The 27,880-nt window shown below is 52.8% G+C and overlaps 2 protein-coding genes across 4 annotated transcripts in view; one reads left to right on the top strand and one right to left on the bottom strand.

The window, feature by feature from the left end:
• The window catches only part of AGAP3 (ArfGAP with GTPase domain, ankyrin repeat and PH domain 3), a 93,209-nt gene extending 87,273 nt beyond the window's left edge, over window positions 1-5,936 (top strand). For 2 of the 3 annotated variants that reach the window (XM_049861893.1, XM_049861894.1), the window contains 6 exons: window positions 1,262-1,399; window positions 3,495-3,649; window positions 3,759-3,849; window positions 4,002-4,224; window positions 4,842-5,097; window positions 5,208-5,936. In XM_049861893.1, the coding sequence (XP_049717850.1) occupies window positions 1,262-1,399; window positions 3,495-3,649; window positions 3,759-3,849; window positions 4,002-4,224; window positions 4,842-5,097; window positions 5,208-5,414 (1,070 nt within the window). In that variant the 3' untranslated portion in view covers window positions 5,415-5,936. The remainder of the gene's footprint in view (window positions 1-1,261; window positions 1,400-3,494; window positions 3,650-3,758; window positions 3,850-4,001; window positions 4,225-4,841; window positions 5,098-5,207) is intronic. The other variant, XM_049861895.1, reaches the window with a different exon arrangement.
• Window positions 5,937-8,867: 2,931 nt separating this feature from the next.
• Window positions 8,868-25,234, bottom strand: GBX1 (gastrulation brain homeobox 1). The gene is made up of 2 exons (XM_049863382.1): window positions 24,760-25,234; window positions 8,868-9,447 (listed from the first exon to the last, which is right to left on the bottom strand). The coding sequence occupies exons 1-2, from the start codon at window positions 25,232-25,234 to the stop codon at window positions 8,894-8,896; spliced, it is 1,029 nt and encodes a 342-aa protein (XP_049719339.1). The 3' UTR covers window positions 8,868-8,893.
• Between the last annotated feature and the right edge of the window lie 2,646 nt (window positions 25,235-27,880).

The raw sequence follows: 27,880 nt of genomic DNA, 5'->3' as shown, positions 1-27,880 counted from the left end.
GGCCACCCGCCTGCCCCCACTCATGCCCTCCAGTCCCCTCTCTTCCCACTTTCCGTGGCTTTTCATTTTCCTCTCCTCGGCACCCCCCTTTTCCATTTTTGTACCTTGCTCACATTTCAACTTCCTTCCCTGATTTGTTCCCCTGCCCCTCAGGGAGCCTTTCTCTTTTCTGTCTGCTTCCTTTATGCAATTCTACTACTCATCCAAATCCAACTCTCTGGCCACAGACTCTGTCAGCCCTCCTGAGGGTCAGGAGGGAAGGGGGCTCCACCCTGCTTTCCTGTCTGCATCCACTTCTCCTGAGCGGAGGTGTAAAGAGAGGGAGACAGCCACAGGTGTCCCCACTGCCCTGGGCACGTGGTGGAAGGAGTAGGGCGCCCAGCAGAAGTTGCTCTTCAGCCCTGCGGTTCTAGCTGGGTAGTAGGGCCAGGCCTGGCTGAGGAGCGTTAATTGCTCTCCCCCCCGCATTGGCCTCCCAAAGACCCTTCCCAGGTCCCCGTCCCAGTAGAAGCACTAACCCTAAAGGAGTAAGCTTTGGGGGGCCAAGTCAGGAGGGGAGAGAGGACCATGCAGGCATCTGCTGGCACCAGGTCCAAGCCCAGTCCTTCAGGAGGCCGAGTGGAGGGGTGACCAGCGCCCTCAGCCGCTCCCTGGGTTCCCAGTGCGGGGCCTGTTGCTGGCAGTGGTAAGGCTCGCTCTCAGTGGAGTCTGGAAGGAGGAAGGCAGGGAGGGAGCGAGCGTGTCTGCCTCTAATGAAGTTTGACATTTAGTGGTGAGCGCCGGGCGGGGTGTGGGAGCGGGGAGCTTGATTAGCGCGCTCTAATTGACAGTAATTAGGCAGCTCCCTGATTGTTTCTAATTCTGCTATTAATTGTGAGGAGCGGGGAGTGTGATTGAGGATAAATTTGGTGCGGAGCTGCTGGGGCTTCAGCTCCCTGAGTTCCCTGGGCCGCCTTCCACCCCTCCAGGCTGCAGAAGCCAACATCTCCTTCCGGTGCCTCTCTCCCTCCAGGCCCACTCCCTCCATGCACCTCTCTACATGTGCCGCCTCCAAAGCTGGCACACTTGGGATGGGCAGCCTCTGGGCAGAGCCCGTCACCTTGGACAGGGGGAGTCTGGCTTCTCCAGGCCTGGCCCAGCCACAAGGCAAGCTAGGGACCAGGCAGGACCTCCTCTTCCCTGTGCTCTCATCCTGTCCGCTCTGCCTCAGCCCGGCTTCCACCTTCCCTCTCCCACATGTCTCCACCTCTTCCTGCACCAGCCAGTGGCCCCGCTGAGGTTCTCAGTTCCAGCCCCAAGCTGGAGCCTCCCCCATCTCCCCACTCCAACCGGAAGAAGCACCGGCGGAAAAAGAGCACCGGCACCCCCCGCCAGGATGGCCCCACCAGTGCTGCTGAAGGTTAGGGGGCCTGAAGGGAAAGTGGGGGCACCGGAGGGACAGTGGGGTTTGGGGGCAGTAACCTCTCAGCCACCTCTGTTTCCTGCCTCACACGGACTAAGCAGTCTATTAATCATTCTTTTTTTAATATATAATAGAAAGATTTTCTTCATTAATGACCCCAATCTTATTTCTTTAGATATAGGAGTTCTGAACGTAAATACTTAGGAGAAAACAGGATTGCGTTATCCTGCAGTTTATTTCTAGTGACAAACTGCAGAGCGAAACAGCTTGGAAAAGAGCATGGAAGGGAAAGGGTCTAATAATACATTCTAATGAAAGCGGTTTCCCAACTTCTTTTGGTCACCTTAGAAAGTTCTTTCTTTGCCTAACTTAACCAAAACCCATTGCCGCTGAGTCGATTCTGACTCATAGGGAACCCTATAGGACAGGTTACAACTGCCCATAGGGTTTCCAAGGAGCAGCTGGTGGATTTGAACTGCCAGCCTTTTGGTTAGCAGCGGAGCTCTTAACCACTGCACCACCGGGGCTCCTCCTAACTTAAGTCCTTCCTGTTACAGTTTAAGCTCATTCTGATTTGGGTTATTCTTCGTGAAGGTAAAGGCAGCAGGGTACCGTATGAATTGCTCTCGCAACACTTGAGGGCCAGGACCTGTGATCTGTGTCTCTTGTGTCATCGCTGAGTCTGATGAGCACTGGGGACATAGTGGGTGCTTAATACATGTTGATAGATGGGCCGAGTCATGGCTTAGTCATCTTCAGGCTAAGGAATCCCAATTCCCTAGGTGTTTTTCCATAGAACCTTTGTCGTATCTTCTATTGATGATAGTGGTGTTCCTCTAATTTTCCCAAAAGTGCTTTTAAAAACGTCTCTCTTCTCAGTGATTGGAGTCTCTTTGCTCTCAAATAAGTTTAACTTACTGATTTCCTGGTTTCTCCCCCTCCATGCTAAGTGTCAGGTCAGGTGTGTGGGCCAGGTGAGTGGAGATCACTCCCAGGGAAAGAGCACCTTTTCTTGCCAGCCTTCGACATAGTGGGGCTTAGCTGGTCATGGTATGGGTGTCCACTGCGTGCCAGGGGCCATCCCCACAAATGGCCAAGGAGGTTATATAGCTTAAAGATTATGATTGAAAGCAAGGTGAGGGATGGGGGGCTCCCGGGGGAAGAAAAGGTGCCAGTTTTATTTCTCTAGAAGGCAGTCTTATTAGGGGACCCTGAGATCAGAGCCCAGCAGAAGAGGAATTCCAGGGGTGTTGTGTATCCCTGAGCTGGGATGCTGCTCTTTGCAGAGCTCGGCCTTTAGGCCCTGGCCTCTGGCTTCTTCTTTGGCTTCTACAGGCACCCCCTGCTGTCTCTCCACCCCCTTGACAGTCACACTCCTGTTAGTGATTGGTCACCCATGGGGTAGGGGCCACTGGGAATGGGAGTGGGGCCGCTGTCTTCTGGGGCTGCAGAGGAGAGCGTGGAGCAGCCTCAGCCACCTGCCTGGGTGCCCACCCACCTGCTCCGCGTTCCTGTCAGTGCGGATGTCCTGTCCAGTCTATTCACATCTTCCAGTTCACCAAGGAGCCTCTCCTCCCCCAGCTCCCCTTGCCCTTCCTGCCTGTCTCTGCCAGGGTGTGGGGGAGGGGGCTCAGTTCCCAGGAGCCCCACGCCGACGCCGTCAGGAATATTGGGTTTAATGAGCTGCAAAATGAGGCGGCTGCAGCTGACATGTACGGATGGTGCCCACACCCGCCTCCCCCACCCTCCAGCATCCACCTCCTAGCACCCCATGGCACCCTCTCCAAGCACACAGCTCCCCTCCTCCCGGGAGCACCCTTCTAAGTCTGTGAAGCCAGGAGGGCCCAGACCTCAAGTCCCCCTGTTCTTACCCCAGGCTCCACAGGTGGCACAGGAGAGAGGTCCAGGCACCGTGGTCTGGGAGTTCAGCCTCTCCGCCTCGCACTTGTGCTAGGGAAGACGTGGGTGAGGGATGGTCAGAGGAGCAGGGCAGCGGGTGGAGTTAATAGCTCTGGGATTTAGTTTAATTCTCTGGGTCTTCTGTCTCGTGTTTGACGCCGTCCCCCTTTCCCCACCCCAACTGTCCTTGAAGATGCAGAGGAGTCGTTCGAGTTCGTGGTGGTGTCCCTCACGGGACAGACATGGCACTTTGAGGCCTCTACGGCAGAGGAGCGGGAGCTGTGGGTACAGAGCGTCCAAGCCCAGATCCTCGCCAGTTTGCAGGGCTGCCGCAGCGCCAAGGACAAGGTAGGGTGCTGTGTGGCCCAGCTGCACACCAGCCTGGGCTGGGGACTTGGCGGGGCAGGGGCAACAGTGACTGACACTCCCCTACCCCCGTCTCTCCACCGTGTTGCAGACTCGGCTGGGAAATCAAAATGCAGCGTTGGCTGTGCAAGCTGTCCGCACTGTTCGTGGCAACGGTTTCTGTATCGACTGTGACGCGCCCAGTGAGTACCGGGGCAGCGCGTGGGACAGAGGAGCGTGGGGGTGGCTCACAGGGGGCTTTGGAAAGGATCAGGAGGCTGCAGTGTGCGGAGGACTTCCCAGTCCTTCCAGTCTCTGGGGTGCCCCTCACTTTTTAAGGTCTCCCCTCCCCTAGATCCAGACTGGGCCAGCCTGAACCTGGGCGCCCTGATGTGTATCGAGTGCTCAGGAATCCACCGACACCTGGGGGCACACTTGTCCCGCGTGCGCTCCCTTGACCTGGACGACTGGCCCCCGGAGCTGTTGGCGGTCATGACAGCCATGGGCAACGCGCTGGCCAACAGTGTCTGGGAGGGCTCCCTGGAGGGCTATGCAAAGCCGGGGCCTGAAGCTTGCAGGTGAGCCTCACCCACCGAAGGGGGAACGTGCTGGGCCCTAGAGGAGAGGCTGGGTGGTGCGGATGACCATCGTGGGGCTGTAAGGGTTAAAGTGGCCAGTTGCTTTCCTGGCTGCTGGTCCCTGGGGGTGCCCCTCCCCCTTGGCCTGTCACTCAGCACCTCCCAACAATTGGCCCTTTCTGAGCCCTTTCTGAGCATTATCACAGGTCAGGGCCCAGCAGGGTACGCATGCGCAGGCACTATTGCGGAGGTGCACGGCACCCTGGCTGGCGAGCGGAGATGGGGAGAATGGGTGGTAGATATGGCAGGCGGCGTGTCCCGTCCGGCCCTTACCCCTTTGTTCCAGCACTGCCAATCGGAGAGAGTTCAGACAGCCAGATAAACCGCCACTCGGGCCATCCCTGCTGGCCCTGTCCCTGCTGGCCCCAGGTGCCTTGTGCTCTTTGCTTTCAGCTGCCCCCACCCTGGTGGGTGAGGCCTGAGAGTATCCTTGGTCTGTCTGTCCTCTCTGCTGTGCGTGACTGTCCTGCACAAACCTCTCCTTGCCCCCCATTTGGAGCTGGTTGCCACCCTTGGCTGGCCCTCCCTGTCTGACCGTTGGTGGACTGTGGTTGCAGGGAGGAGAAGGAGCGGTGGATCCGGGCCAAGTATGAGCAGAAGCTCTTCCTGGCTCCCCTGCCGGGTTCCGACGTCCCCTTGGGACAGCAACTGCTACGGGCCGTGGTGGAGGATGACCTGCGGCTGCTGGTGACACTGTTGGCACACGGGTCCAAGGAGGAGGTGAACGAGACATACGGGGATGGGGATGGGCGCACTGCGCTGCACCTTTCCAGTGCCATGGCTAACGTGGTCTTCACGCAGCTGCTCATCTGGGTAAGTGCAGCGTCTCTCTGGCCCTCGGACCTGCTGGCCCTCACCCTCTGACCACCTGCCCCTCTCTCCTCCCCTGTTATGCCACTTGGGAAAATGTGCTTTCTCCGCAGTACGGGGTGGATGTGAGGAGCCAGGACGCCCGTGGCCTGACTCCCCTGGCCTATGCCCGCCGGGCCGGCAGCCAGGAGTGTGCAGACATCCTGCTCCAGCATGGCTGCCCTGGGGAGGGCTGCGGCTTAGCACCCACCCCCAGCCGAGAGCCCACCAGTGGCACCAACACCTCTGCTGAGCTGCACCGCAGTCCCAGCCTCCTATGAGGACCGGGGGCCAGAAGGACTATGCGGCCTGGGGACCTGCCTCCCTGCAGGCACTGGGGAGACAAAGACACAGAGAGTTAGGGACATGTAGAAGAAAGTAAGGAAACTAGGCAAGAGAGTCAAAGAGAAGTGGGAAGGAGAGAAAGGGTCAGAGGGGAGGTTTGGGATTCAAGCAGACAGCGGGGGTGGAGGCTCTTAGCCCTCCGCCCAGTAGGTTCCATGGAAAAGGGATGAGACCCTCTGGAGGTGCCTGTGAGGAGAGGGGAGCAGGACCTCTCCCCTCCTCCAGATTCCTCCTTTTTAGTGCCAGCCCCCTGCAAGCCTTCATCTGAAGATGGAAAATGGATAGGGCCCAGGTTGGGGGTCACTGGGGGAAAGAGACAGGGGTGATCTCTGAGTCTCATGTAAAATTGTACATTGGAATATTTATGTTGTGTACATATTTTGTGTGCGTGTATGATAAGCCAATAAACCAGGCTGCGTGTGGCCCTGTTTGCCCCTTGTCTCTCTCTGTGTCCTTCCAAAAATGCCCCTCATCTCTCCTACTTTGTCAGCTCTTCTTGTTTTTACTCTGAGCTCTAGGATATTTTTCCTTCTCAGCGAGCCATCGTTCCTTTTGCCTGAGTCCCATGCTGTCTCCCCCTCAGCCTCCCTCCCCCTTGCTTTTATTCCTCCAGCCTTCTCTCACCAAGGTGAAGGCGAGTGTTTCAGGAGCGGCAGCCTTGAGCCCGGAGGAGACAACAGAACTCTGCTTCCAGTGCGCGCCGCCTTCCCCGCCTTGCTCCCTCCACCTTCAGAAATCCTGTCCAGCTGCTCTTTATTTTCACCAATATTCTATCAAGTAACCTCACGCCACCCTTAGGCTGACCAGAGGGACTGAACACGGCCTTCCTCCCTAGAGTCTGAGCAAGTCAATACTCAGGGGGAGAACTTTAAGAAGGCCAGAAGTTTATCGGGGCAGCACTTCTAGCTGCAGACCTCTCAGTCACAGCGGAAACGGACTTGTGTCAGGGCTTATCTCTTGAGGGAGGGCAGGCGGCTAATGACCCACCCCTGTCTTGCTGAGCCACGCTGCAGGCAGAGTCCAGAGCCACCTCTCTCCTTCTATCCCTTGGTTATTCTAGAAAGAAAACCTGGGGGAAACAGTAAGAACCTGCTAATCAGAATCTTGGCTCTCTGAGGAGCCAATTGCCCCCATTCTTGAGACCACCCTGCCTGACCACCTTTGCCTTCCAGAACATTCTTAGTACCCGTGGGGTGTTATGGGCTTGTGCTTTGTGTGTGGGCACCTGCCTGCTGAATAACCAAGTAATACTATTTAGAAGAAAACATGTTTTATTTTCTCCATTCACAGCCCCTTTTGCAAAGCTGCTAAGAGCCGTAAGCCATAGAGAATAGAGACAGGGTCATGAGTATGTATAGAAATGGGTTCATGGGCTTGGAACACACTGGAAATAATCATCTCCAGGTTTCCTAAGGGAAATTGGGCTGGCTGAATACTGCTTGATGTAGTTCAAGAGGCTTCATAGGTAAGTCCAAAAGAAAAGTCCAGACGGGGCCCTGGTTCCAGCTGTTGACCCTGCGGCCTTCCTGCCCAGGCTCTCATCCACCCTCCATAGGCAGCGCAGCCAGAGACCCTCTCCTGCAGCCTAGACCTATGTGTAGATGGATTTCATATGCCAAGATGACAATGGTTCATGGGATCTTCAGCTTCTGCTTGGCTTAGCTTCCAAGAAGTAAACCTTGGAAGTTCCCTTTGTAGGCTGAGTCTAAGGGGCCAGACAGACCTAACCTTGATCTCAATCAGGAATGGTGGGTCTGGACTACATTTCCTACTTAAATTTGACCAAAGGGTAGAGCAGACTTGCCTGGGTCCATGTGTCCTGGCTGGAGACTTCGATACCATCGTCAGCCCTCAGTCTCTGCTCCAAGGTGCTTTTGTTTGGTGGTGAAAACCAGCCAGGAAACATGAGCTGCCAAGGAAAGGCACTCCCAGTCTCCATGAAGTGGTCCATAAGTGCCTGAGGAACCAGGAGTAGCCAGGATTTGCCCTCTAAGGAAGGTGAGAAGGGTGGCCAGGTCCCCTTCCCCCCTTGTCTTTTAACACCTTTATTCACTTCCTGAATTTGCCAGACTCATTGAGAGCCTACCTGTTTTTCTTCTCACTGGCTCTGTTCTCTATCCTCACCCCCCTCTGGTCATTCAGAGCCTGTCTGTCTTCTCACTGGCTCTGTTCTCTATCCTCACCCCCTCCTGAATCAGTACACGCCAGTGGCCATGATGCCAGCTCCCCTGGCTTCCATAATCATCCTCTCTCCCAGTTTCTGTGCAGGTGTACCTGCAACCTGCTCCCCAGCCAGCCCCACACAGGGTTTGCACAGCACGGGGCCCTCCTATGAAGGCAGCGGGATGGTGAGTGGCCTTGCTTCCCCCTACAATGTGCTGCTGCTTGCAAATGCCCCTGGAGCCTCCAACCCTGCATTCACTTTGTCCACTAATACTGTTGTTTAACGTGCCTGTCACAGTTCCGGCCCCAGAGCTCCCCACAATACAAACCCTCCTGGAACCGTCCATTCACTTTGCAGTGGCCCCTCTCAACCTCTTGTCTAGTTTTTGGTGTACCAGCCTTCCTAAGCGGCTTGACAGGAGGAGTCATGCCGGCAGAACAGGGAGCTGGAAACGTGCCTGCTGTCCCCAGGCCCTTCCGTTGGCATATCAGCAGGCAGCAGAAATTCACCCAGTGGTTTTTTCCTTTACATGGAAAATAATTTATTAGGGAGCTCACAGGTGGACATGGACAAGCCTCGTCCTGCCTCAGCTCTGCCAGCCTCCTTCAAGTTACACAGGCCTGGTTGGAGCCCAGCTTACGGAGCCGGGTACCTGCTTTCCCCTGGCAAAACACAGGGAGTGGAGCCCCTGCCCACCCACAGGGAGGCATGGCTGCTGAGGTGGGAGGGGAGGGTGAGGCTTCAAGGGCCACAGTGGACAGGAGGGGGTGTGGACAAGGGGCGGCAATGGAGGTAGTTTACGTGGGTAAGGATGTGAGGATTAGAGTTTCTCAGGAGTCCTGTGGCAGCTTCTTTCTTTGCATGTCCTGGTGCTTTTGAGGGGCAAGATGGCACTGACCCCCAAGGAACAGGATGGCAGAGGTTGAGGAAACAACTTCCCAGTCCCTCCCAGAGTGCAGACAAACAGCGCTCGGTATATACAAACTTTACACAAAATAAATAAGGAGCTGGCATCAGCTTGGCTGGGCATCACCCTGGGGTTCCCCCACCCTGTCCAAGGCTACTTCAGGGCATCAGCAGGAGCCTTGTGGGCCGCCATGTCTGATCCCTCCCCTCCCTGTGGTCCATCTCTGTCCCAACAGCTCAGCAGCAATCGAAGCCTAAGCCCCTTCAGCCCTCAGCTGATCAGAGGGTCCTGGTCCCGGGAGCCCCTCCAGGAGCAGGCCCAGCCACACCATCCCAGCGTGGGTGTCAGGGTCGGGCCCCCTGCTCCATCTGCTGGTGCTGGCTGCGCACAGCGAACCTGTTGACATGCACGGGGATGGGCACCACAATCTTGGGGTTCCGCACGGGCTCCCCGGAGCGGCTGCTGATGTTGCCGGCTTTGATGCGCTTCCACTTGGCGCGCCGATTCTGGAACCAGATCTTGACCTGCACCTCACTGAGCTTGAGGGCATGAGCGATCTGCGAGCGCTCGGTCAGCGACAGGTATTTCTTGCAGTGAAACTCCTTCTCCAGTTCCAGGAGCTGCTCACTGGTGAAGGCTGTGCGACGCCGCCGGCTCTTGCCCCCGGGCGCCGTCGCCCCTGTGGCCACTGGCGCGCCCTCCTCAGCTCCAGTCCCCAGGCCCTCTTTTAGCTTCGGTTTTGGTCCCAGGAGCGTCCCAGGGCCACCCGCTGTGCTGTCCAGGAAGCTGTCGTCCTCGCTGTCGGCACCCGAGCCCTCTTCCTCCTGCTCGCTGCCCACCAGGTCGCCCGCCGGGACCCCTGGCTTCTCCTCGTCTGAGCTGTACACCTTCCCCTCTGCTGCTGGACGAACGGGGGACCAGAGGGTGGCCCATCCAGGGGGTGGGAAGAGGTTCAGGGAAGACAAAGAGGTGGGAAGAAACACAGCATAGATTTCACTATGGCAAAATGGGGAAGCAACCAATGTGTATCAGAGGAAAACCCCCCTGGACTCAGTCTCCCTACCCCTCCCTGCTTTCTTCAGTCCTCAAGACTGTGGGCCTGGCTGTTCTCACCACACCCTGCAGACCCAGCCAGGAAGCCTGGCTCTGGTGTGGGCCAGGGTGACGGAGGCAAGGAGGAGCCATCAGCCTGCAGGCTTTTGTGGGTCTCCTAGGAGCCTTCTCTGTTCTGTTCTGTCTTCCACAAACAATCGTCACTCTTCTCCCTCTCCACCAGGTCTAGAGCCTCATTCCAGAGGGAGCCTCAGGGCCATCTGATCCCCCACCTTCACTCCACCCCCTCCCACCATATCCAGGTCCAAGAAATGCCGTCAGGGGGCCCGGAGTCTGGAGAGTTTACTCACCACCCCATTCTGCTTCTCCTTAACACCCAGGCCGGAATGGTGGCCAGTGTCGTCCTCCAACTACTTAGCCCTTGGATCCCTTTCCAATCCTTATCTTCATCCCTTATTTTAAAATGATATCTCTTTTCCCATGCACCCACTTCTCCTGCCCAGGTAGCCTGGGCAGTACAAATAGCTGCTTTGGGCTCCAGTTGAGAATCCTGAGGCTCAGAGCTCGGTGTCACCTGGGAGACTGAGGGCATATGGGAAAAGGGAGGGAAATGGTGGATGAAAAGTATTAACTAATTTAGTAGACGATTATTTATAAACAAAGGCATATAATCTACACATCATTCAAAATTTTGATTCAACCGTTAGTTTCAATCTTCTTGTCCACTGAAATTTGTGTCAGAACTGCAAATAATGCATTACAGATGTTTTCAGTATTTGAGTTTCAGTGACTCCCTGGTTTTCTGGCCAAAGGACCAATGAGCCGTGAAAGACAGCCAGCCCGTGGGAAAGCACACACAAGACAGCCCCTTACAGCTCCCCGTGTAAGGAGACATCTGTGGAAGTGGTCCACCTAGGCCTGTCAGCTCCGGTGTACACGCATGCATATGCACACTTGGGTGGAGAGTACAACTCAGAGAAAAAATAGGTCCATGAATGGCGAAATGTATCATAGGAGAGTGTGAGTGTGGATGGAACACCTTTCGGTAGTCAGAACTCACCTGACTCCTGATACTCAGCTCCGCCTACAGGCCAACAGAAACGCTCGGGCTCCAGTAGCAGCCCAGCAACTCCCGGAGCTGTCCCTTCCCTCCCCTGGTGCAGGCCACACCTGTGCCTTTCCTCCAGAGCCTCACTTATATTTCCCTTAGAAGCCAGAACTCCCAGCCCACGTCCAGCTTCCCTGCTCCATCTCAGTCAGCTCCCGCCCATCCCGAGGCTGTTTACACTCCCCTTCTCTTCCTGTATCGCTCCACTCTTTATCTAACCTCTCAAAGCCCATGTGGCAGGCCCCCGATAGCCTCACCCAGCCTGCTCATGCTACTCCCATTCATGTCTCTCCGCCAGCCCCTGGGCCTTTGTGCTCTCTTCAAAAGCTTGTCCAAGCTCTGCTAACACCCAGCTTCATCGACTGTAGATAAATAGACTGTCTACAATGAACCCCTCCTAATCAGCTCCCCAATCGCCCGTGCTTTCTCCCTTAGCGCTTCCCTAGCCAAACCCATTTTGTTTTCTGCGAGACTCAGACCTGTGGTTCCCCCACACGGCTTTCCACTTCCACAGAACGCAGCTCTAACATGTCCCGAACTGAGCTCCTGGTCTTTGCCCCCAAACCAGCTCTTCTCCCGCCCACCACATCTTCCCCAGCGCACTTAAGGCCGCTCCAGCCTCCCTGTTGGTCAAACCCTTTCACAATCTATGTCCAACCCGGCAGCATACCCCGTTACTGCTGCCTTCAGAATAATCCAGAATCTGACCTCTGCTCAACGCCCCCAAGTCAACCTTAGCTCACACCTCGTTTACTGACGTCTGCAGAAGCCAGTGTATTCTTCCCTTCAGCATGTTCTTCCCTGTTTGGAATACTCCTTGCCAAGGTTTTTGCACTGGCTCATTCCCTACTGGCGGCTCCAGGTCTCTCTCAGTGAGACCCCCAGTGCGCTCCACTTCTCTGCTTTAGTACACGTCACCAGCTTTATCCTTCGCTTTACTGGCTGCCTCTTCCTGTCAGAACATAGGCTCTGCGAGGGTTGTCGTTGGCTGCTTTCGAGTCAGCAACCCCATGCACAATGGGATCAGACACCTGGGATCTATAGGGTTTTCCTAGGCTGATTTTCAGAATTAGATTACCACGCCTTTCTTCCTAGTCTGTTAATCTGAAAACTACTGAAGCCTGTCCATCACGGCAACACGCAAACCTCCACTGACGATGGGTGGTTGGCTATACATGAGGTGCGTTGGCCGGGAATCGAACCCCAGTCTCCCACATGGAAAGCAAAAATACTACCACTGAATCACTTCTGTGAGGATGAAACCTCTTGCCATCTAGTCGATTTCAACTCATAGAGACCCTACAGGACAGAGTACAACTACCCTCGTCGTGTTTCCAAGGCTGTAAATCTTTTCAGAAGCAGACGGCCACATCTTTGTCCTGAGGAACGGCTGGTGGGTTTGAGCAGCCGACATTTTGGTTAGCAGCCAAGTGCTTTAACCACTGTGCTTCCGTGAGGGTAGGGAGTTTTAATATGGTTTTATGGACTGCTGTATCTTCGGCATCTAGAAAAGTGCCTACACAGAGTAGGCACTCAATATTTATTGACTAAATGAGACTATTCCCAAGTGCGCGTGCCGTCTGTCTATCCCTTCCTTTCCCAAGCCTCTCCTAAGCCTCCCCTGGGCCTGCCGCACCCCGGCTCTGGTGCCCGACCACAGGCATTCTCTCCCTGAGTCCTACCCACCCTGTTTGCAGGATGCCCTCTGGTCTCACCCTTACCGAGAGGAGCCGACCTGCCGTGGAAACCTGTAGGATTTTTATCCTAAAAGAAGTGAGAGGCCGTCCCCGCATCATTATTAAATCTTCTAACTTTCATCTAAAACCCATCGTTTTTGTAGTAAATGATGGCAGAATAACAAAAGCCCGTAAAAACTCAGCCCAGTATTAGCGATGCTCTGAACAGCTGCTAAAAAGGCAGAAACTGGTTTCAGGGCTTGAAGGCTGAAATCATTTATTACAGATCTAAGCACCCAGGGGGTGTCCAATAAATCTAACGTGATGGTGATTGAAACACACCTCCCAGGTTCCGCAATCTAGGGGCCCTCTTGAGATCACGTCATCCATCCTGTCCCGACGTGGGGTCCACCGATTATACCACGCCCACAGAGCAGCCCCTTGCCGCTGCTAGAGCCCTGCCCCCCAGCAGTTCCACAGCCTCTCCCAGCCCCTGATCCCGAGGGGTGCTGAGTGGCAGGAGCAAGAGTTTCTTCTCTTAGCTTTTATAGTCATGACATTGGGATTCTGTTGAGCAGCTCCTGGAAAGAGATAGGGGCCGGGCAACAGAAGAAGAAAGCAACAGAGAGGCACCAAGGACAGCTACCACCTCAGCCTCGGGCCAGCCCGTGAGGCCTGGAGCAGGGAGAGGAGGTAGGGCCAAAAGCGACCGGGCTGGAGAGAAGTTAACACCCCTATGTCTTTCCCCCAAATAGTGATGAGTTTGGAGCAAAGCAAGCCATTTTGGCTCTCCCGTTTGCTCTTGGCTTTGCAGCAGAAGGGGACTTTGGAACACAAGACCCCAAAGTGATGAAAAAATATATAGAAAAACTGGATTTTTCTCAATCTTTTACAATACGGCAATCCTGAAATAGCTGAGGTGAATTGCTTACCTTTTTTTCCCCCACACAAATTAGCTAGGAAATACTTGCCAACTATTTTATCCTATTTATAATGACTGTTTATGGTAAGGAAACCCTGGTGGTGTAGTGGGTAAGTGCTACAGCAGCTAATCAAAAAGGTCAGCAGTTCAAATCCACCAGGTGCTCTTTGGAAACTCTATGGAGTAGTTCTACTCTGTTCTATAGGGTCGCTAGGAGTTGTAATCAGCTTGACAGCAGTGGGTTTGGGTTTTTAAAATTTATTTATAGTAAAAATAACCAAAATAAAACAAAAATTGCACATAGAAAAATTTGTTAGTGACTAAAAATTGATAGAAGAAGGGAATCTTTTTGATAAAATTTCTATCTGTAAAATGTGATTTAGAATCATTGGACTTGGTAGATATAATGTCCATAAAAGTAAATTTCCAACTGCAAACATTATAGTTGGTTGATAGGAACAAAAAAATCATGACCAATAAAACAAAACTCCATTGAAAATTTTACATGGAAAATATGATTCTGATGAGAATAGTTTCAGCAAAATAAAAATGAAAATTTAAAAATGGAAACCATTTGGCTGTGCTAGGTAGGTAGGCTGAACAGGTAGAAAGGTTCTATCCTTTGTGCAGGAAAATGACCTCACTGGTGATAAGAAGAGCATGCCGAGTTTCCCGTGGGTCTCTGTGGGGAGCCTAGAGCCTGTGGAGGAAGTGTGTGGTCTCTGTGAGGGGGCGGAGGAGGGGACCCGTGGGTCTCTGTGGGGAGCCTAGAGCCTGTGGAGGAAGTGTGTGGTCTCTGTGAGGGGGCGGAGGAGGGGACCCGTGGGTCTCTGTGGGGAGCCTAGAGCCTGTGGAGGAAGTGTGTGGTCTCTGTGAGGGGGCGGAGGAGGGGACCCGTGGGTCTCTGTGGGGAGCCTAGAGCCTGTGGAGGAAGTGTGTGGTCTCTGTGAGGGGGCGGAGGAGGGGACCCGTGGGTCTCTGTGGGGAGCCTAGAGCCTGTGGAGGAAGTGTGTGGTCTCTGTGAGGGGGCGGAGGAGGGGACCCGTGGGTCTCTGTGGGGAGCCTAGAGCCTGTGGAGGAAGTGTGTGGTCTCTGTGAGGGGGCGGAGGAGGGGACCCGTGGGTCTCTGTGGGGAGCCTAGAGCCTGTGGAGGAAGTGTGTGGTCTCTGTGAGGGGGCGGAGGAGGGGATCCGTGGGTCTCTGTGGGGAGCCTAGAGCCTGTGGAGGAAGTGTGTGGTCTCTGTGAGGGGGCGGAGGAGGGGACCCGTGGGTCTCTGTGGGGAGCCTAGAGCCTGTGGAGGAAGTGTGTGGTCTCTGTGAGGGGGCGGAGGAGGGGACCCGTGGGTCTCTGTGGGGAGCCTAGAGCCTGTGGAGGAAGTGTCTGGTCTCTGTGAGGGGGCGGAGGAGGGGATGAACGTGGTCAGGTTGGGTGTTAGGAAACACCTGAAGAGCATGCAGCCTTCCTAGTGGGCGCTACTGTCCTGAGAACTAGAAGTCACAGGTTTGAAACATGCATCAAAGTACCTGAGTCCTTGCAGAGTGCATACCAGGTATATTAGTGACCCTCCAGAGGGTTCACATGACCTTCATGTGACCTTCCTATCTGGCTACACTGGGGGAACAGAGACAGGGAACCAGCCCAAGAGGCCCAGAGAAACCCCATCTTGGGAATGGGTCAGGTCAAGCTGGGGAGGAAATCCAGGGCCAAAGAACCCATGGTCGGTGTTCGGCAATAGGAGGGGTAAACAACCCCGCCCAGCCCAGCGCCATCCACAGGGGAAGTCCGAAGCTACAGCCACCAAGATGAGGGACTGTGTTGAGGGGAAGGGGAACCACTTCAGACTCCCATCTACAAGAATTCGTGGTAGCCCTGCGAGGCCCCTCATTTATCCAGTTATTGTAGCTTCTGCCCTTATATGAAAAACCAAACCCACTGCCGTCGAGCGACCCTATAGGACAGAGTAGAACTGCCCCATAGAGTGTCCAAGGAGCGCCCGGCGGATATGAACTGCCAACCTCTTGGTTAGCAGCCGTAGCACTTACCCACTATGCCACCAGGGTTTCCTGCCCTTATATAGATCATAAAAAAGCCATTAAGTGGTACAAAATAAGTAGTCTTTATTAATCATAGAAAAGAAGTCCTTTCCCTACCCCATTACACGCAGTTCTGACTTCTCCCTCTACTTCAAAAACCCAACACCAAACCAAACCCACTGCCACCTAGTCAATTCCAACTCATAGCGACCCTATAGCACAGAGTAGAACTACCCTACAGGGTTTCGAAGGAGCACCTGGTGGATTTGAACTGCCAACCTTTTAGTTAGCAGCCCTGTAGATCTTAACCACTACAACACTAGGGTTTCTACTTCAAAACAACTACCCTAAAACTTCCCTTCAAATGCTCTCAGCAAAGGCTCCTCCTGACCCAGTTCAACTGTTCTTCCCCCTTAATCCAGTACCAGTTTGGGTGGGGGAGGAAATCCAGATCACCCCTCAAAAAATGGCTACAATATGCCACCACTCCCATTTCAAGGTCCTCATTTCACCATCAAGCTCAGTAAAGAACTATTTCTCGGCTTTCCAGAGGTAGTCCTTGCTCCCATCATTTGTAGCATCCAGTTCACTTTCCGTTTCTCACTCATCCCCATTAACTCCACGCTCTTGTTATGGGAGTGCTCATTCCCACCATTTCAGGTGCAATAAGGGCAATCCATCTTCATGTTCTCTCTCTCTCCATGTGTCCCATTACTCTTCAGCATTCTTCACCTCAAATCCACAAAGAATTCCCTCTCTCTCACTGCTAGACCAGAGCCCCTTCTGTTGTCAGGGCAAGCTGCAAAGTTCATGGAAGTTCCTTTCAACATAAAACAGGGTTCGGAAGACGTTTAAGTTTGCAACCACCTTCACATTGATGATCTTATTTAATCTTCAAGCAACTCACTCAAGTAGGCAGGTCTACTATCAGTAATAGTAGTACTAGTAACCTTATTTTCAGGTGAAAAAAAACTGAGTTTCAGAAAAGTCGAATGGTTCTCCTAAGTCACACAATTAGGGACAGAGGCAGATCCAGAAGCTTGGTCTCCTAAGCCCCCAGTCAATGCTCTTCCCAAATGTTCCAGCAAAATATCTTCTCCACCCCTCCCACTTGAAGTAAAGGTTCCCTCCCGACATGTCTCATTAGATAAATAACCTTCTTATCAAATACAAATTTAGGCCTCATTGCTTTCACTCACCAGTAGAGAGCTCTCTCCTAATCACTCATCTCCCCTCACATCCTCAGAGAAGACTCTTGTAGTTCCCCCAGGAAAGGCCTCACCCTCCAAACTTCACCTTGGTTCTTTATCAGGCCATCTCTCCCACCAGTCCCCCAAACAAAATTCCCACCAGAACTTTCTCCCATATTCCCTATCATTTGTTTATATGATGTAATCATATCAGTCAGTGTTTTTATTTAGAACCATATTTTCTCATTTTAAAAACAATACTGCTAAACCATGGAAAAAGTTTTGTTTTAATACTAGTTTTCTCTAGCTTCTAGTTTACAGTGGTCTCCTTCACTCCTCAGTAGCGCTCTGTCTTGTAAGGGAATCATAGCAAAGAGGCAGCACCACTGGGGGACAGAAATGTCTCCCCCATCTTCATCTCTCTTCACCTTCCTCATCACAGAACTATCTCCAGAGCTCAACTTTCAGGATCTCTTCTGTCACTCCTATGCTAGTTGTCTCACCAGTGGGGAAGGCTTCCTTCCCTGATACTGAAAGGAATTTGGAGGCTCCTTCTTTTCTTTGACGCAGTGGTTAAGAGCTACAGCTGCTAACCAAAAGGTCTGCTGTTCGAATCCACCAGGTGCTCCTTGGAAACTCTATGGGGCAGCTCTCCTCTGTCCTATAGGGTGGTCATGAGTAGGAATTGACTCGATGGCAACGGGTTTGGTTTTGTTTCTTCTCCTTTTTCTCACTGGCTGAGGTAGATGTCTGGGTTTGTTTTTGTTCAGTAAGAGCCCCCTCCTGAGGAAACTGCACCCCTCTACTGCTCTCCACATTCATGATCACACTTAGGCATGAGGCCAAGACCTACTAATCACAACACCCTCCCTTTCTGGTTAATCCCATAATCCTGTCCTTCCAGAGGATTTTAAATACTTGAGAATCCACTGGAGCCCTAACCTGGGATACGAGCATTTAGAACTATTAAGGCTGGGCCCACCCCTTGTTCTTATTAGCTGCCCTTTGACCTGGCCCCCGACTCATGGTGACTCCATGTACAATACAGCAAAATGCTGCCCAGTCCCCATGATCAGTTGGGGCTTGAACCGTTGTGGTTTTCATTGCCTGATTTTTGGAAGCAGATCGCTAGGTCTTTCTTCTGAGTATGTCTTAGTCTGGAAGCTCCAAAGAAACCTGTTCTGCGTCACAGCAGCACGCAAGCCTCCACTGACAGACGGATGGCGGCTGCACATGAGCTGCGCTGGGCAGAGTTCAGCTGGGTCTCCCACAAGGAGGGCAAGAATTCTACTGCTGAACCGGTGCTGTTTACTGGGCTCTCCCTTGACTCTCACTACGTGGAGGCAGCTGTCTTGGGATAGAATGAGGCTAAGACATAGAGAGAGACGGACCTGACAACACCGTCTGCAGCTCTGGCTCTACTCCTGTACTTCGCCATTACATGAATCAACAAATCTCCATTTCAGCTTCATTTAGAGTTGAGCTACTGTCACTTGCAACCCAAAGAGCTCTGATCAAGTACAGTGCTGTCTAGAAGTGACAATGATCATAGGACTCTAAGGAAAGCTGGCCTATCACCTCATTCCACAACTCTCCCACCCACCCACCCACTGCCGTCTAGTCAATTCCGACTTATAGGGTCGCTGTGATAAAAACAGACTTGTAGAGCTGATAGCAACCTTAGAGATCACTATCTCAAACTCCTAAGTTTACTGATGAGAAGCTAAGACTCAGAGAGGCGTGATTTGGCCACGATCACTCAGCTACACACTCCCAGTATCTAAGCGTAGTTTATGGGATCCTCACCATCCACTCCAGCACGAAGCATCTCCTCCCTTCCCTCCCAGGACCAGCCCATCTTCCCCACTCCTTCCAGTACATCTCTACATCACCTCTGCCCAGCGCACCCAACGTGGACTTCCATCTCCTCCACAACTCAGTCAAGAAGGCTGTCTCCCATTACTCCCAGGTCAAAGTGCTCTCCTGCTCTCCCAGTCTTCATTCTCCCATAGCACACTCTCCTCGTAGCCCTCGTCTCCTTAGTTGCTGTAGCCCCTACTAGAAGCATTCCAATACAGGTATTCACATCACTGCTTGAATGCTCTCCCTTCCTCTCGCGTGACAGCAGTGACAATGTCAGCTCACAACTCCCTGCACACCCTGCTGTCTCTTCTGATGGCATCCACTTCAACCACACAGGCCACTCTTCTATCATCCCAAAGCCAAGTATCTCTTTTCCCTAGCCCCTCTCTCCCAGTCCGTCCTAGTACATTATTTCTTCCACACGACTCTAAGCTGACAGCTTTTTCACAGCATGGCCATATTTCCAATACAAAACCCAAACCTCTTCTCCATCACTCCTAACACAAACCCCCTTTCATCCTCATCACCATCATGGAGAGGCTACACATCACTTCCCGAGACCAAGTGCACTCCTCCCCTCCTGGAACAGCTTCCCTATTCCTGAGAATAGTTGTCTCACACCAAACTCTCTTCCCATCACTGCTCCTCCAGTCTCCCTCTCTTTCTACGGCTATGCCGTTACATCTTTCATTTCTATTTCCTAAGTCCACACCATTTCACTGCAAAGAGCTCTTTTCCCCCATTACCTCCTAGGCAAAATTCTTGCCTGTAACTTCCTATTGTGATATTCCTCTTGATGCAAAGCATTTTCCTCATAACACTACATTCCTCCTCCTTCCCCATTAAAATGTCGCCTCTTTCCCATTATTACCAGTACAGACTACTCATGCCCGTCCCTCTAAGGATGTACTCCTTGATCACTCTTCTCCCAACCTTTGGTCATGTCTAGCTCCATATCTGCACGTGCCCCTGCAGGAAGCTTTCTCTCATCCAGCCCTCCCAGTGCTCCTTCGCTATGGCACAGGGCATCTCAGTGTCCCCTTCCAACCCTCCCAATAAAATTGTCCTCAACCAGGGGCTCTTAACCCTTTTTGCACCACAGACCCCTCTGTTGGGCTGATGAAGCCTATGGACTCATTTCAGAACAGTGCTTTTAGGTGCATCAGATAAAATGCATAAATTACTTCAGAAGCCAGTTTTATTAAAATACAGTTTTCAAATATTTTTTAAATGAATTTTTGATGTAATCATAGATGAGAAGTTATGTGGCACTCAGTCTCCCAAAGTGTGTTGAACATACTTAGCCCATAAGAGAGGCACAGGGACTGTCCTCTGAGTTGAACCTGCCACAGCTTACAGGTGGTAAAGCTGAGGCTTGAACCACGTGCCATGCCTCCTACATAAATGTTCCTTCAACTGCACCAAGTTAATGTGGAGTGAGCCCATCTGCAAACATCAATGGAACAGTTGCTCTCCCTATATGCTCTTCCCCAAAAGTCCTAGGAAAACATACTCCGGGTTCCCGTTGCTTCCAGGAAAACTCTCCCTCCTGTTTTCATCAACTATAGTCTCTTGATTCCATGTCACAGAATCATTTCCTGTTTTTCCATCATATCTTGACAGTCATATGGATACATATTCAGAAATTAATGGATGGCCATCTAAAATGTTCTCTAGCTACAATCAGGGGCTTAGCATAGAGCAATTACACTCAAATATCATGCTCCTAGGAAGTGTCCCTGGTCTCCTTGCATAACTTCCATTTTTACTGCCAATCTCAATTCAGAAATTACCAAATCTTTTTCCACGTATTTTTTAAAAAGTAATATTCACTACAGTGGTATCTCCCAGGTTTGTCCCATCATATTCTCTTATCTTCTTTATCACCCCAACTACAAATGTGTTCTTTATTTCATCATACCCAACACCGGCATTCTCTCTCACATCAATCATTCATCTTTTTATCATCTGCCGAACAACTATCCATGTAGCATCTACCATCCCTTACTTCTTAAGCGTTTGTTTTCAGGCAATCCTACGCTTTCCTCTCTGAATGAAATCATTGCTCCAGGCACCCCCAATTTAATGTTTTCTTCTGCATTTCTTCAATGGGCAGTTCGTCTCATCATTCCCCCAGTATACAGCATCCTCTTCACCTGTCATCTCTGTGATACAGATTTGCACCACATAATAGAATTATCTCTGCCATCCCAGAATGGCATTTACCTGTCATTTAGAGTTTACTGGTCTCTTATCTCAATTATACCTAACACATTGAGGACTTCCCTGTCCTCTCCAATTCAAAGTTCTTTTTTTTTCTTTAATAATTTATTTTGTTGTTGTCGAAAATATACACAGCAAAATGTACACCAATTCAAATATTTCTACACATACAATTCAACATTGATTACATTCTTCGAGTTGTGCAACCATTCTCACCCTCCTTTTCTGAATTGTTTCTCCCCATTAACATAAACTCACTGCCCCCTAAGCTTCCTATCTAACCTTTTGAGTTGCTTTTGTCAGTTTGATCCTGTACAGATAGCTCTTTAAAAGAGCACAATGCTCAAGGCAGACATTCTTTACTAATTTAGCTGAACTATTGTTTGGTTTAAAGAAGACTTCAGGGGATATTTTTGGTTTAAGGTTTAAAAGTTATCTCAGGGCAATAGTTTTGGGAGTTCATTCAACCTTCATGGCTCCAGAAAGTCTAGATTCTATGAGAATTCGAAATTCTGTTTTGCGTTTTCCCCTTTTGATTAGAGTCTTCTATAGAATCTTTGATGAAAATGTTCAGTAATGGTAGCCGGGCACCATCCAGTCCTTCTGGTCTCATGGCAAAGGAGGGAGTTGTTCATAGGGACAAATAACCATGCATTCCATTTTCTCCTCCTATTCCTGACTCTTCCTTTCTCTGTCCCACCAGGTGAATAGAAACCAATTGTTGTGCCTTGGATGGCTACTTGCAAGCTTTTAAGACCCCAGGTACTATGCAACAAACTAGGAGATGAAAAAAGAAGCACTAGAAATGATATTAGGTCAGTCAACTGAGATTCAAAGCTCTTTTCCCCAACAATTTTACATGACTCTGTCCTTGCAACTCTCTAGGTCTGTAATCTTGACTACGGTTGCCACTAGCCACATGAAGCTATAGACCACTTGAAATGTGGCCAGTCTGAATTGAGATGTACAAAAAGTGTAAAATACTGGATTCCAAAGACTTAGCATGAAAGGAGAATATAAAAATCTCATTAATAACTTTTTATATAGATTAATGTTGAAATAATACTTTGGACATATTAAGTTAATTATATCATTAAAATTAATTTTACCTGTTTCTTTGGACCTTTTTAATTGGCTACTAAAATTTTTTTTTGGTTACATATATGGCTTGCACTGTATTTCTACTAGGCAGCACTGGCCTGGGCTTGTCTGTTGATTAGTACTTTTAAATCTTCCCTACTGGTTCAAAAATCTCTCCTCTTCTGTCATTCCTAGAAGAGACTGGGAAGACTCAACTCTTTCCATTACTCTCTCCAAGCTCCAAACCAAGAATTCTTTTCCATCTACTCTTCTTAATGCCTTCTCTACTGCCTGATTCTGTACATGGGGTCTCTTTTTGCCTGCTGATACAGCTTCTACTTCTGCAACCAAACCCACAATAAAGTTCTGGGTTTTTTCTTCATCGATTCTAGTAGAGAGAGTGTTATGTGTCTTAATTCTCAGCAAAATAATTTTTTTTAAAGTCTCTATAATTCTCAAGGAAAAGAACTTCACCCTTCTCCAAGCTGGCCTATTTCACATTAATTTCATTTAAAAGGGCTGGGAAATTGTAAAACACGAAACATACACTAATAATAATTTCAGACAAACGTCACCCATTTGAACTAGGACAGCAATTCCTCCTCTGTCATCTTTAAAGACAGCATTCTCCCTCCAGACTCTTCTAACATTGAGATTGCCATCTGATTATTCTCAGCCAAGAATTCTCTGATTTCATTCCAAACATTCTAAGACAATTCCCAAAACAGAGTTCGTTTTCCAGCCATTTACAGCACGGGCCACGCGTCATCACTCCCCAGATTGATCTTCTGCCTAACATTTCTGGAACTGTATTTTCTTTCCTCAGCTATGTCAGGAAAAACTCAGGCCTGGGAAGGTGGACGTGAGTGGCTTGGCGTGGCAGGGCCGGCAGAGTTTGTGCTGAAAGCAGTGAGGAGCCACCACCACGGGCGAAGCCTCCCACTCTGGTACGTTTCTGCTGAAATCCGTCCTCACTACTGCCCTGCCAGCAGCCCACTGTAACCCTTGTTTGTCCCGTGCCCAGAGTGAGGCAGGGCCTTCCCTCAGCATGCTTTCAAGGTGCCGCCTCTACAAGTGCTCCTTCCCATCACTCTTAGCAGAGAAATGTCTTGCCTTTACCCCAAGAACAACTTGGCTCTCTTTTTTGTTTCCAGCACTTCCACACAGAGATCTTTCCTTCATGTAGATAAATTCCAGGTTCCATCACTCCCAGTATTGAAAACCTTTGAAGTACTCCTAGGGTTGAAACTTCTCCCTGTTCCCTAGAATTTTTATTTAGCTCCCCCCAGACCTCTCAAGACAGAAATCTTCCCACACACACATCTGGTCCAGAGAACCCAGCAGAGAAACCCCTTGTATGAGTCTCTTTCCAGGGACAGCCTTCTCTAGAATACTCCCATCCACAGCTTGTTCCTCTGTCCTTTCTTCAGTCCTTCCTTCCTCAATATTTCTCTTCTGTTAACTCCTCTCTCTCTCTCTCTCTCTCTATGTCCAATTTTACAGTCAATATTCTATCTGCTTCACAAAGGAACCTCCATATAGGGGGTCAATTAAGAGCCAAGTGGCCCTGAGGGGTGGGGCAAGTTGCTTGCCACCCCTCAGCTCCCCTCCCTGTCACCCTTCAGCTCATCCCTCCCTTCCCAGGGTGGCTGCTCCTCCAGCTCTGCTGGGCCCATGGCTTCCAGAACCATCACTCTGGTGACTTGCCTTGCTCTCTCTTCCCCCTTCGGAACATCCAATTGCAAAAATCCCACTGGCCTTTTCTTCACAAGATCATCTTGCTGGTCACCCCACTTCCCCCACCTCCCACCCCCTCACCCACCCCCTACGCCCCGGCCTCTTCCTCCCACCTGCTGCCTCTCTATCATTTCCTTTCATCCTCTTTGAGAGGTGCTGCTTTGACGTCAGTCACTGGATCCTCCTGGCCCAACCAGGTACAAACAAGCAGAGGACAGCTGACTCCAAAAGCCCAAATGCCTGAGGCTAAAGAGGAAGGCAGGCCCTGTGGCAGCCCTCGGGGTCAGAAGGAGTGATTAGCAATTTGGACAATTTCAGGAAGGACCCAGAAACCTAAGAGAAACCTCAGGAATTGCCCTCTCCTGACAAAGGACAAAAAGGACTCTTGGATCTCCTTCTTGTCTCTGCCAGAGCCACCCTCAGGCTCCTGAGGTCCCTTCCACCTGCTAAGCTGGATGTGATAAACGGTTCAGCAGAGGATTCACCCTGAGGCTAAAGAAGTTGAAGCTTCAGAGCCCCACACTCCAGGTGGCCCACCAGCTCTGTAAGCTTTCCATCTCAGAACACCTGGATCTGCCCCGGGGCTGGTGAAAACTCCTGGGCTTCTGGGGGTTAAGGGCCAACAAGGGGGACAGGAGGGCTATAAGTGCATCGGTATAAACAGGGCTAGTGCAGTACACCCTGCTTATACCTTGAGGGCACCCTCCCCTGGAGGGTCCAGGGCACCTGCAGGGCCTTTTAGCTGTATTTTCCCGCTTCCAGAATCCTATCTGGATTCTCAAACCTAGGACTCTGGGCCACGCCCGGCCCGGCCCGACCCGACCCGCCCTTAGCCTTTCTCCTGGCCTCGCAGACAGCTTAGGGCCAGTGGGCTCCAGCCCCCTGCCAGCTTCATGTTTCCTCGGATCCTCACCCAGTTCTCCAAGCCTGGGCTCTAGACCTACCAGTTCCCGAGGCGATGAGACCTCCCTTTGCCCCTGTATCCACAGAGCCCAGGCATCCCGCCCCGGGCGTCAGGGGTCAATGCACTCTGCCCTCTGAAGCCAGGGCTGCCTGTCCTACTGAACTGACAGTCCAGAGCCGTCCCGGCTGGCGGCCCCCTGGTCCTGGAGTCCTGCTGCCATCGCAAGGGTCCCACCCGTGAGGCTTCCTACTCCCGGCTGAGCAGAGAAACGAAGGGGGCTCTAGAAGGAGACGCGGGGTGCCAGGCGGGGGGCTGCGGGGTGGGGGCGTCAGTCGGAAGTGAGCCGGGGTTCCTCGGCGAGGCCCCGAAAGCTGGGCTCCGGGGTCGGAGGCGGGCTCCGGCCGGCGCTCGGGCACTTACCCTGCAGACTTGGGAAAGTCTCGGAGAAGTGCAGCGGCGGCGTTGGCTCGGCCCCCTTGTCCCGCGCCGGGCCCAGCTCGTCGGGGCGCGGGCCACCCTCGGGGCGCCGGGCACCGGGCTCGGGCGGAGGCCGGGCGGCGGCAGCGGCGGGGGCCAGCTCCGGGGGCCCGTAGAAGGCGTCGGGCGGCTCGGCGAAGCCGGGCAGCGCGGCCGTGAGCGCCACCATGGAGGGCACGGCGGGGCCCAGGCCCGCGCAGAAGGCGCCGGGCAGGCGGCCGGCGAAGGGCGCGAGCGGCCCGAGCGGCGGGAGGCCGGCGGGCAGCGGCGCGGGCGGCAGCACCAGCGGCCGGTAGGGCACGAGCAGGGGGTAGCCGGCGTAGAGCACGCGCGCGGCGCGCGGCGGCGGCGGCCCGATCAGGGCGTCGATGGAGAAGGCGGCGCCCGGGCCCCCGGCGCGGCCCGCGGGCGTCTGCATGGCGCCCGGTGCGGGGACGCTGTGGCGGCGCGCTCGGCGGCTCGGGCCGGAGGAGGGCGGGGCGGGCGGCGGGCGGGCCGGGGGTGTCGCCCTCCGCACTCATCCATCTTCCTCAAATTACGCTCGGCTTCCTCGCGGCGCCGCCCCGCCCCGCCCGCCCGCCCGCCGGACCCCCGCCCGCCGCCGCTCGCGGCCACCCGACGGTTAGTAATAGAGATTGATGAGGCCGGACAGCGCCGCTTTGTGAAAGTTTGCGGCGGCCGCGGGGGCGGGTCCGCGCCGGGGACGCTGCCAGTTCGCCCGGCCGGCCGGCTCGGGGCGCGGGAAGGGACAGGAGCGCGGGCCTGGGGAGCGGGCAGGGGCCTGGGGAGCGGGCAGGGGCCTGGGGAGCGGGCAGGGGCGCGGGGTGCGGGCAGGGGCGCGGGAAGCGGCGGGAGCGCGAGTGGGATGCGGGCAGGGGTGCAGGCACTGGCAGGGGCGCGGAACGCCGGCAGAGATGCGGACGCCGGCAGGGGTGCGGGCGCAGCCGGCTGAGGGCCGACAGGCACGGAGCAACCCCCCCCCCACCTCCCCTGGTCCGTCGGACCGGGTGGCAACGTCCTGCCGCCCCACCCCCTGGAGCGGAGGTGCTGTGTGGGACCCAGGGCCGAGTAAGGGGCGCGGGGAGACTGAAGGGGGCGCGGCTGAGGGCGACGTCGGTGAGGGCTGTTTGTCCCCTGTTATTCCTTCCCCTCCCCCTTCACATCTCCCTGGGTCCCTATCTCTTGGCATAGGCGATGCCCCTCGGTCCTCGTTCTCTCCTCCCCGCTCACTGCCCTTACTCCCTAGTCGCTTCTGGGGACGACTTCCTCGGGTGCCCACACTATACCGTGTGCTCGGCGGACCCTCACCTTCCCCTGCATTGCCTCCTTCCTGCCTTTCCTGGCCTCCCTCCTGCCCCCTTCCGCCCTATCTGACGAGCTCTTTCCTTTCTCTTTCCCTAGCTCAGACTGTCTTTTTTTCCCGCATTTCTCGCCTTTATCCGTGTCTCTTGTCTGTCTGTCTCTCCCTGTCTCCCTCCCTCGCTCGCTCTGTGCCCTCTCTCTCTTCTGCCATTAACGTCCCTGATTGGCGCCCGGCTCCCGCGCTGCTGATGAGCCCTATTCACTCCCGGGCCTGACACTCTCGACCTGCCCTGGCTGATTGCTGGGGGCTGGCCCCGGAGCGCTGATGAGCCACAGGGTCAGCGGCGCTAATTACCCGCTAATTGCGGATGACTCTGCTCACCTCCCCCATTTCCAGACGCAGAAACGGTGGCGCCTTTTGCCCTCCCCCTCCTCTTGATTCCCAGCAGCAGAGTTGAAATCAGAGGCAAAAGTCAGGGCAATATGGGCTTGATAGGAGCCTCAGGTCTGTGGGCAAGGGAGAAACTTAACACAGGCAGGATCTCAGAGGCATGGCCAGTGAAAGAAGAGTGTTGAAGCTTCAGGACCAGGGCATGCCTGCCAGGGAAAGCTAGGGTCCTCATCCAGTCCCTAGGAGACTGCTGCTCAGGTGGGCCAGGGCTATCAACCTGATTACAAAGAAGACCACCAAAGCCAGAGGAGGCTGGGAAGAGTCTGTGGAGATACTGTGTGGTTCAGGTGAGGAGGAAAAGCTAAGGCTGAAGAGTCCCCAAGTGCCAGAGCCCAGACAGAACAGGTCAGGAGGGAACACCTCAGTGACAGCCCATGTCAGGATTGAGCACCGCTAAGATGAACGTCAGCACCCAGAGAGACACTCACCAGAGTGGGGCTGAGGGTGAGGGTGTGCCTCCATTGACAGCTCATCAGGGAAGTAAGGGGAGAACAGACTCCCACTTCAAGACGTCCTGATCTACCATGGCTCTACGTTACAGTCAGTGAAACCTCTGAGAGAGCGGCCTGGTGGGAAGATGTTGCCATGGAGAAAGAAGGGGTGCTTAAGTCTGGGAACCCCAACTCATCACTGAAGCACTAGGATACATCTTGCCTAAAGATAGTCCTCAGAACAATCCTTTTGTTAAATTACCCAAGCACCTCACCATACCAGTATGGAAGGCAGTGTTCTTAAAAACTGAGAGATCAAGGGTTGGCTACACAATAGAGGCTTATTGACTTGATAATTTTTTTAAATTGTGCTTTAGGTGAAAGTTTACAGAGAAAATTAGTTTCTCATTAAACAATTAATACACATATTGTTTTGTGACATTAGTTGCCAACCCCACGACACACCAACACTCTCCTCTTCTCAACCTTGGGGTCCCCATTTCCATTCATCCAGCTTTCCTGTCCCCTCCTGCCTTCTCGTCCTTGCCCCCTGGGCTGCTGTGCCCATTTGGTCTTGTATACATGGTTGACTATGTGTGTTATTGTTTATTTTATAGGCCTGTCCAGGAACCTTAGGAATGACTTCAGTATTGAATTAAAAGGGTGTCTGTGGTGACTTGATACATTACTGAAGGAACGTTAGGCTACAATAACTGAAACGAAAGCTGTATGAGCAGTTACAGCACCAACAAATAAGGCGTGATGGAAGGGGCATTTTTTAAAAGTTTAATTGCATTCATTTTTTGTGTAGGCAATAAAATAATATAGTACAAAATTCCAAAACCTCAAAAGCATCTCCCTCCTACCAGGCCCCTCTCCC

This window comes from Elephas maximus, chromosome 20 (genome assembly GCF_024166365.1).
Source record: "Elephas maximus indicus isolate mEleMax1 chromosome 20, mEleMax1 primary haplotype, whole genome shotgun sequence".
Classification (NCBI taxonomy): Eukaryota; Metazoa; Chordata; class Mammalia; order Proboscidea; family Elephantidae; genus Elephas; species Elephas maximus.
Note: the sequence above shows the minus strand (reverse complement) of the source record. Positions and strands in the feature narration are given on the sequence as shown.

Coding starts and splice junctions, on each gene's coding strand:
- GBX1 (XM_049863382.1), bottom strand. CDS start 25,234: ATGCAGACGCCCGCGGGCCGCGCCGGGGGCCCGGGCGCCGCCTTCTCC. Junction 9,448..24,759: donor GACTTTCCCAAGTCTGCAGG/GTAAGTGCCCGA, acceptor TTCGTCCAGCAG/CAGAGGGGAAGGTGTACAGC.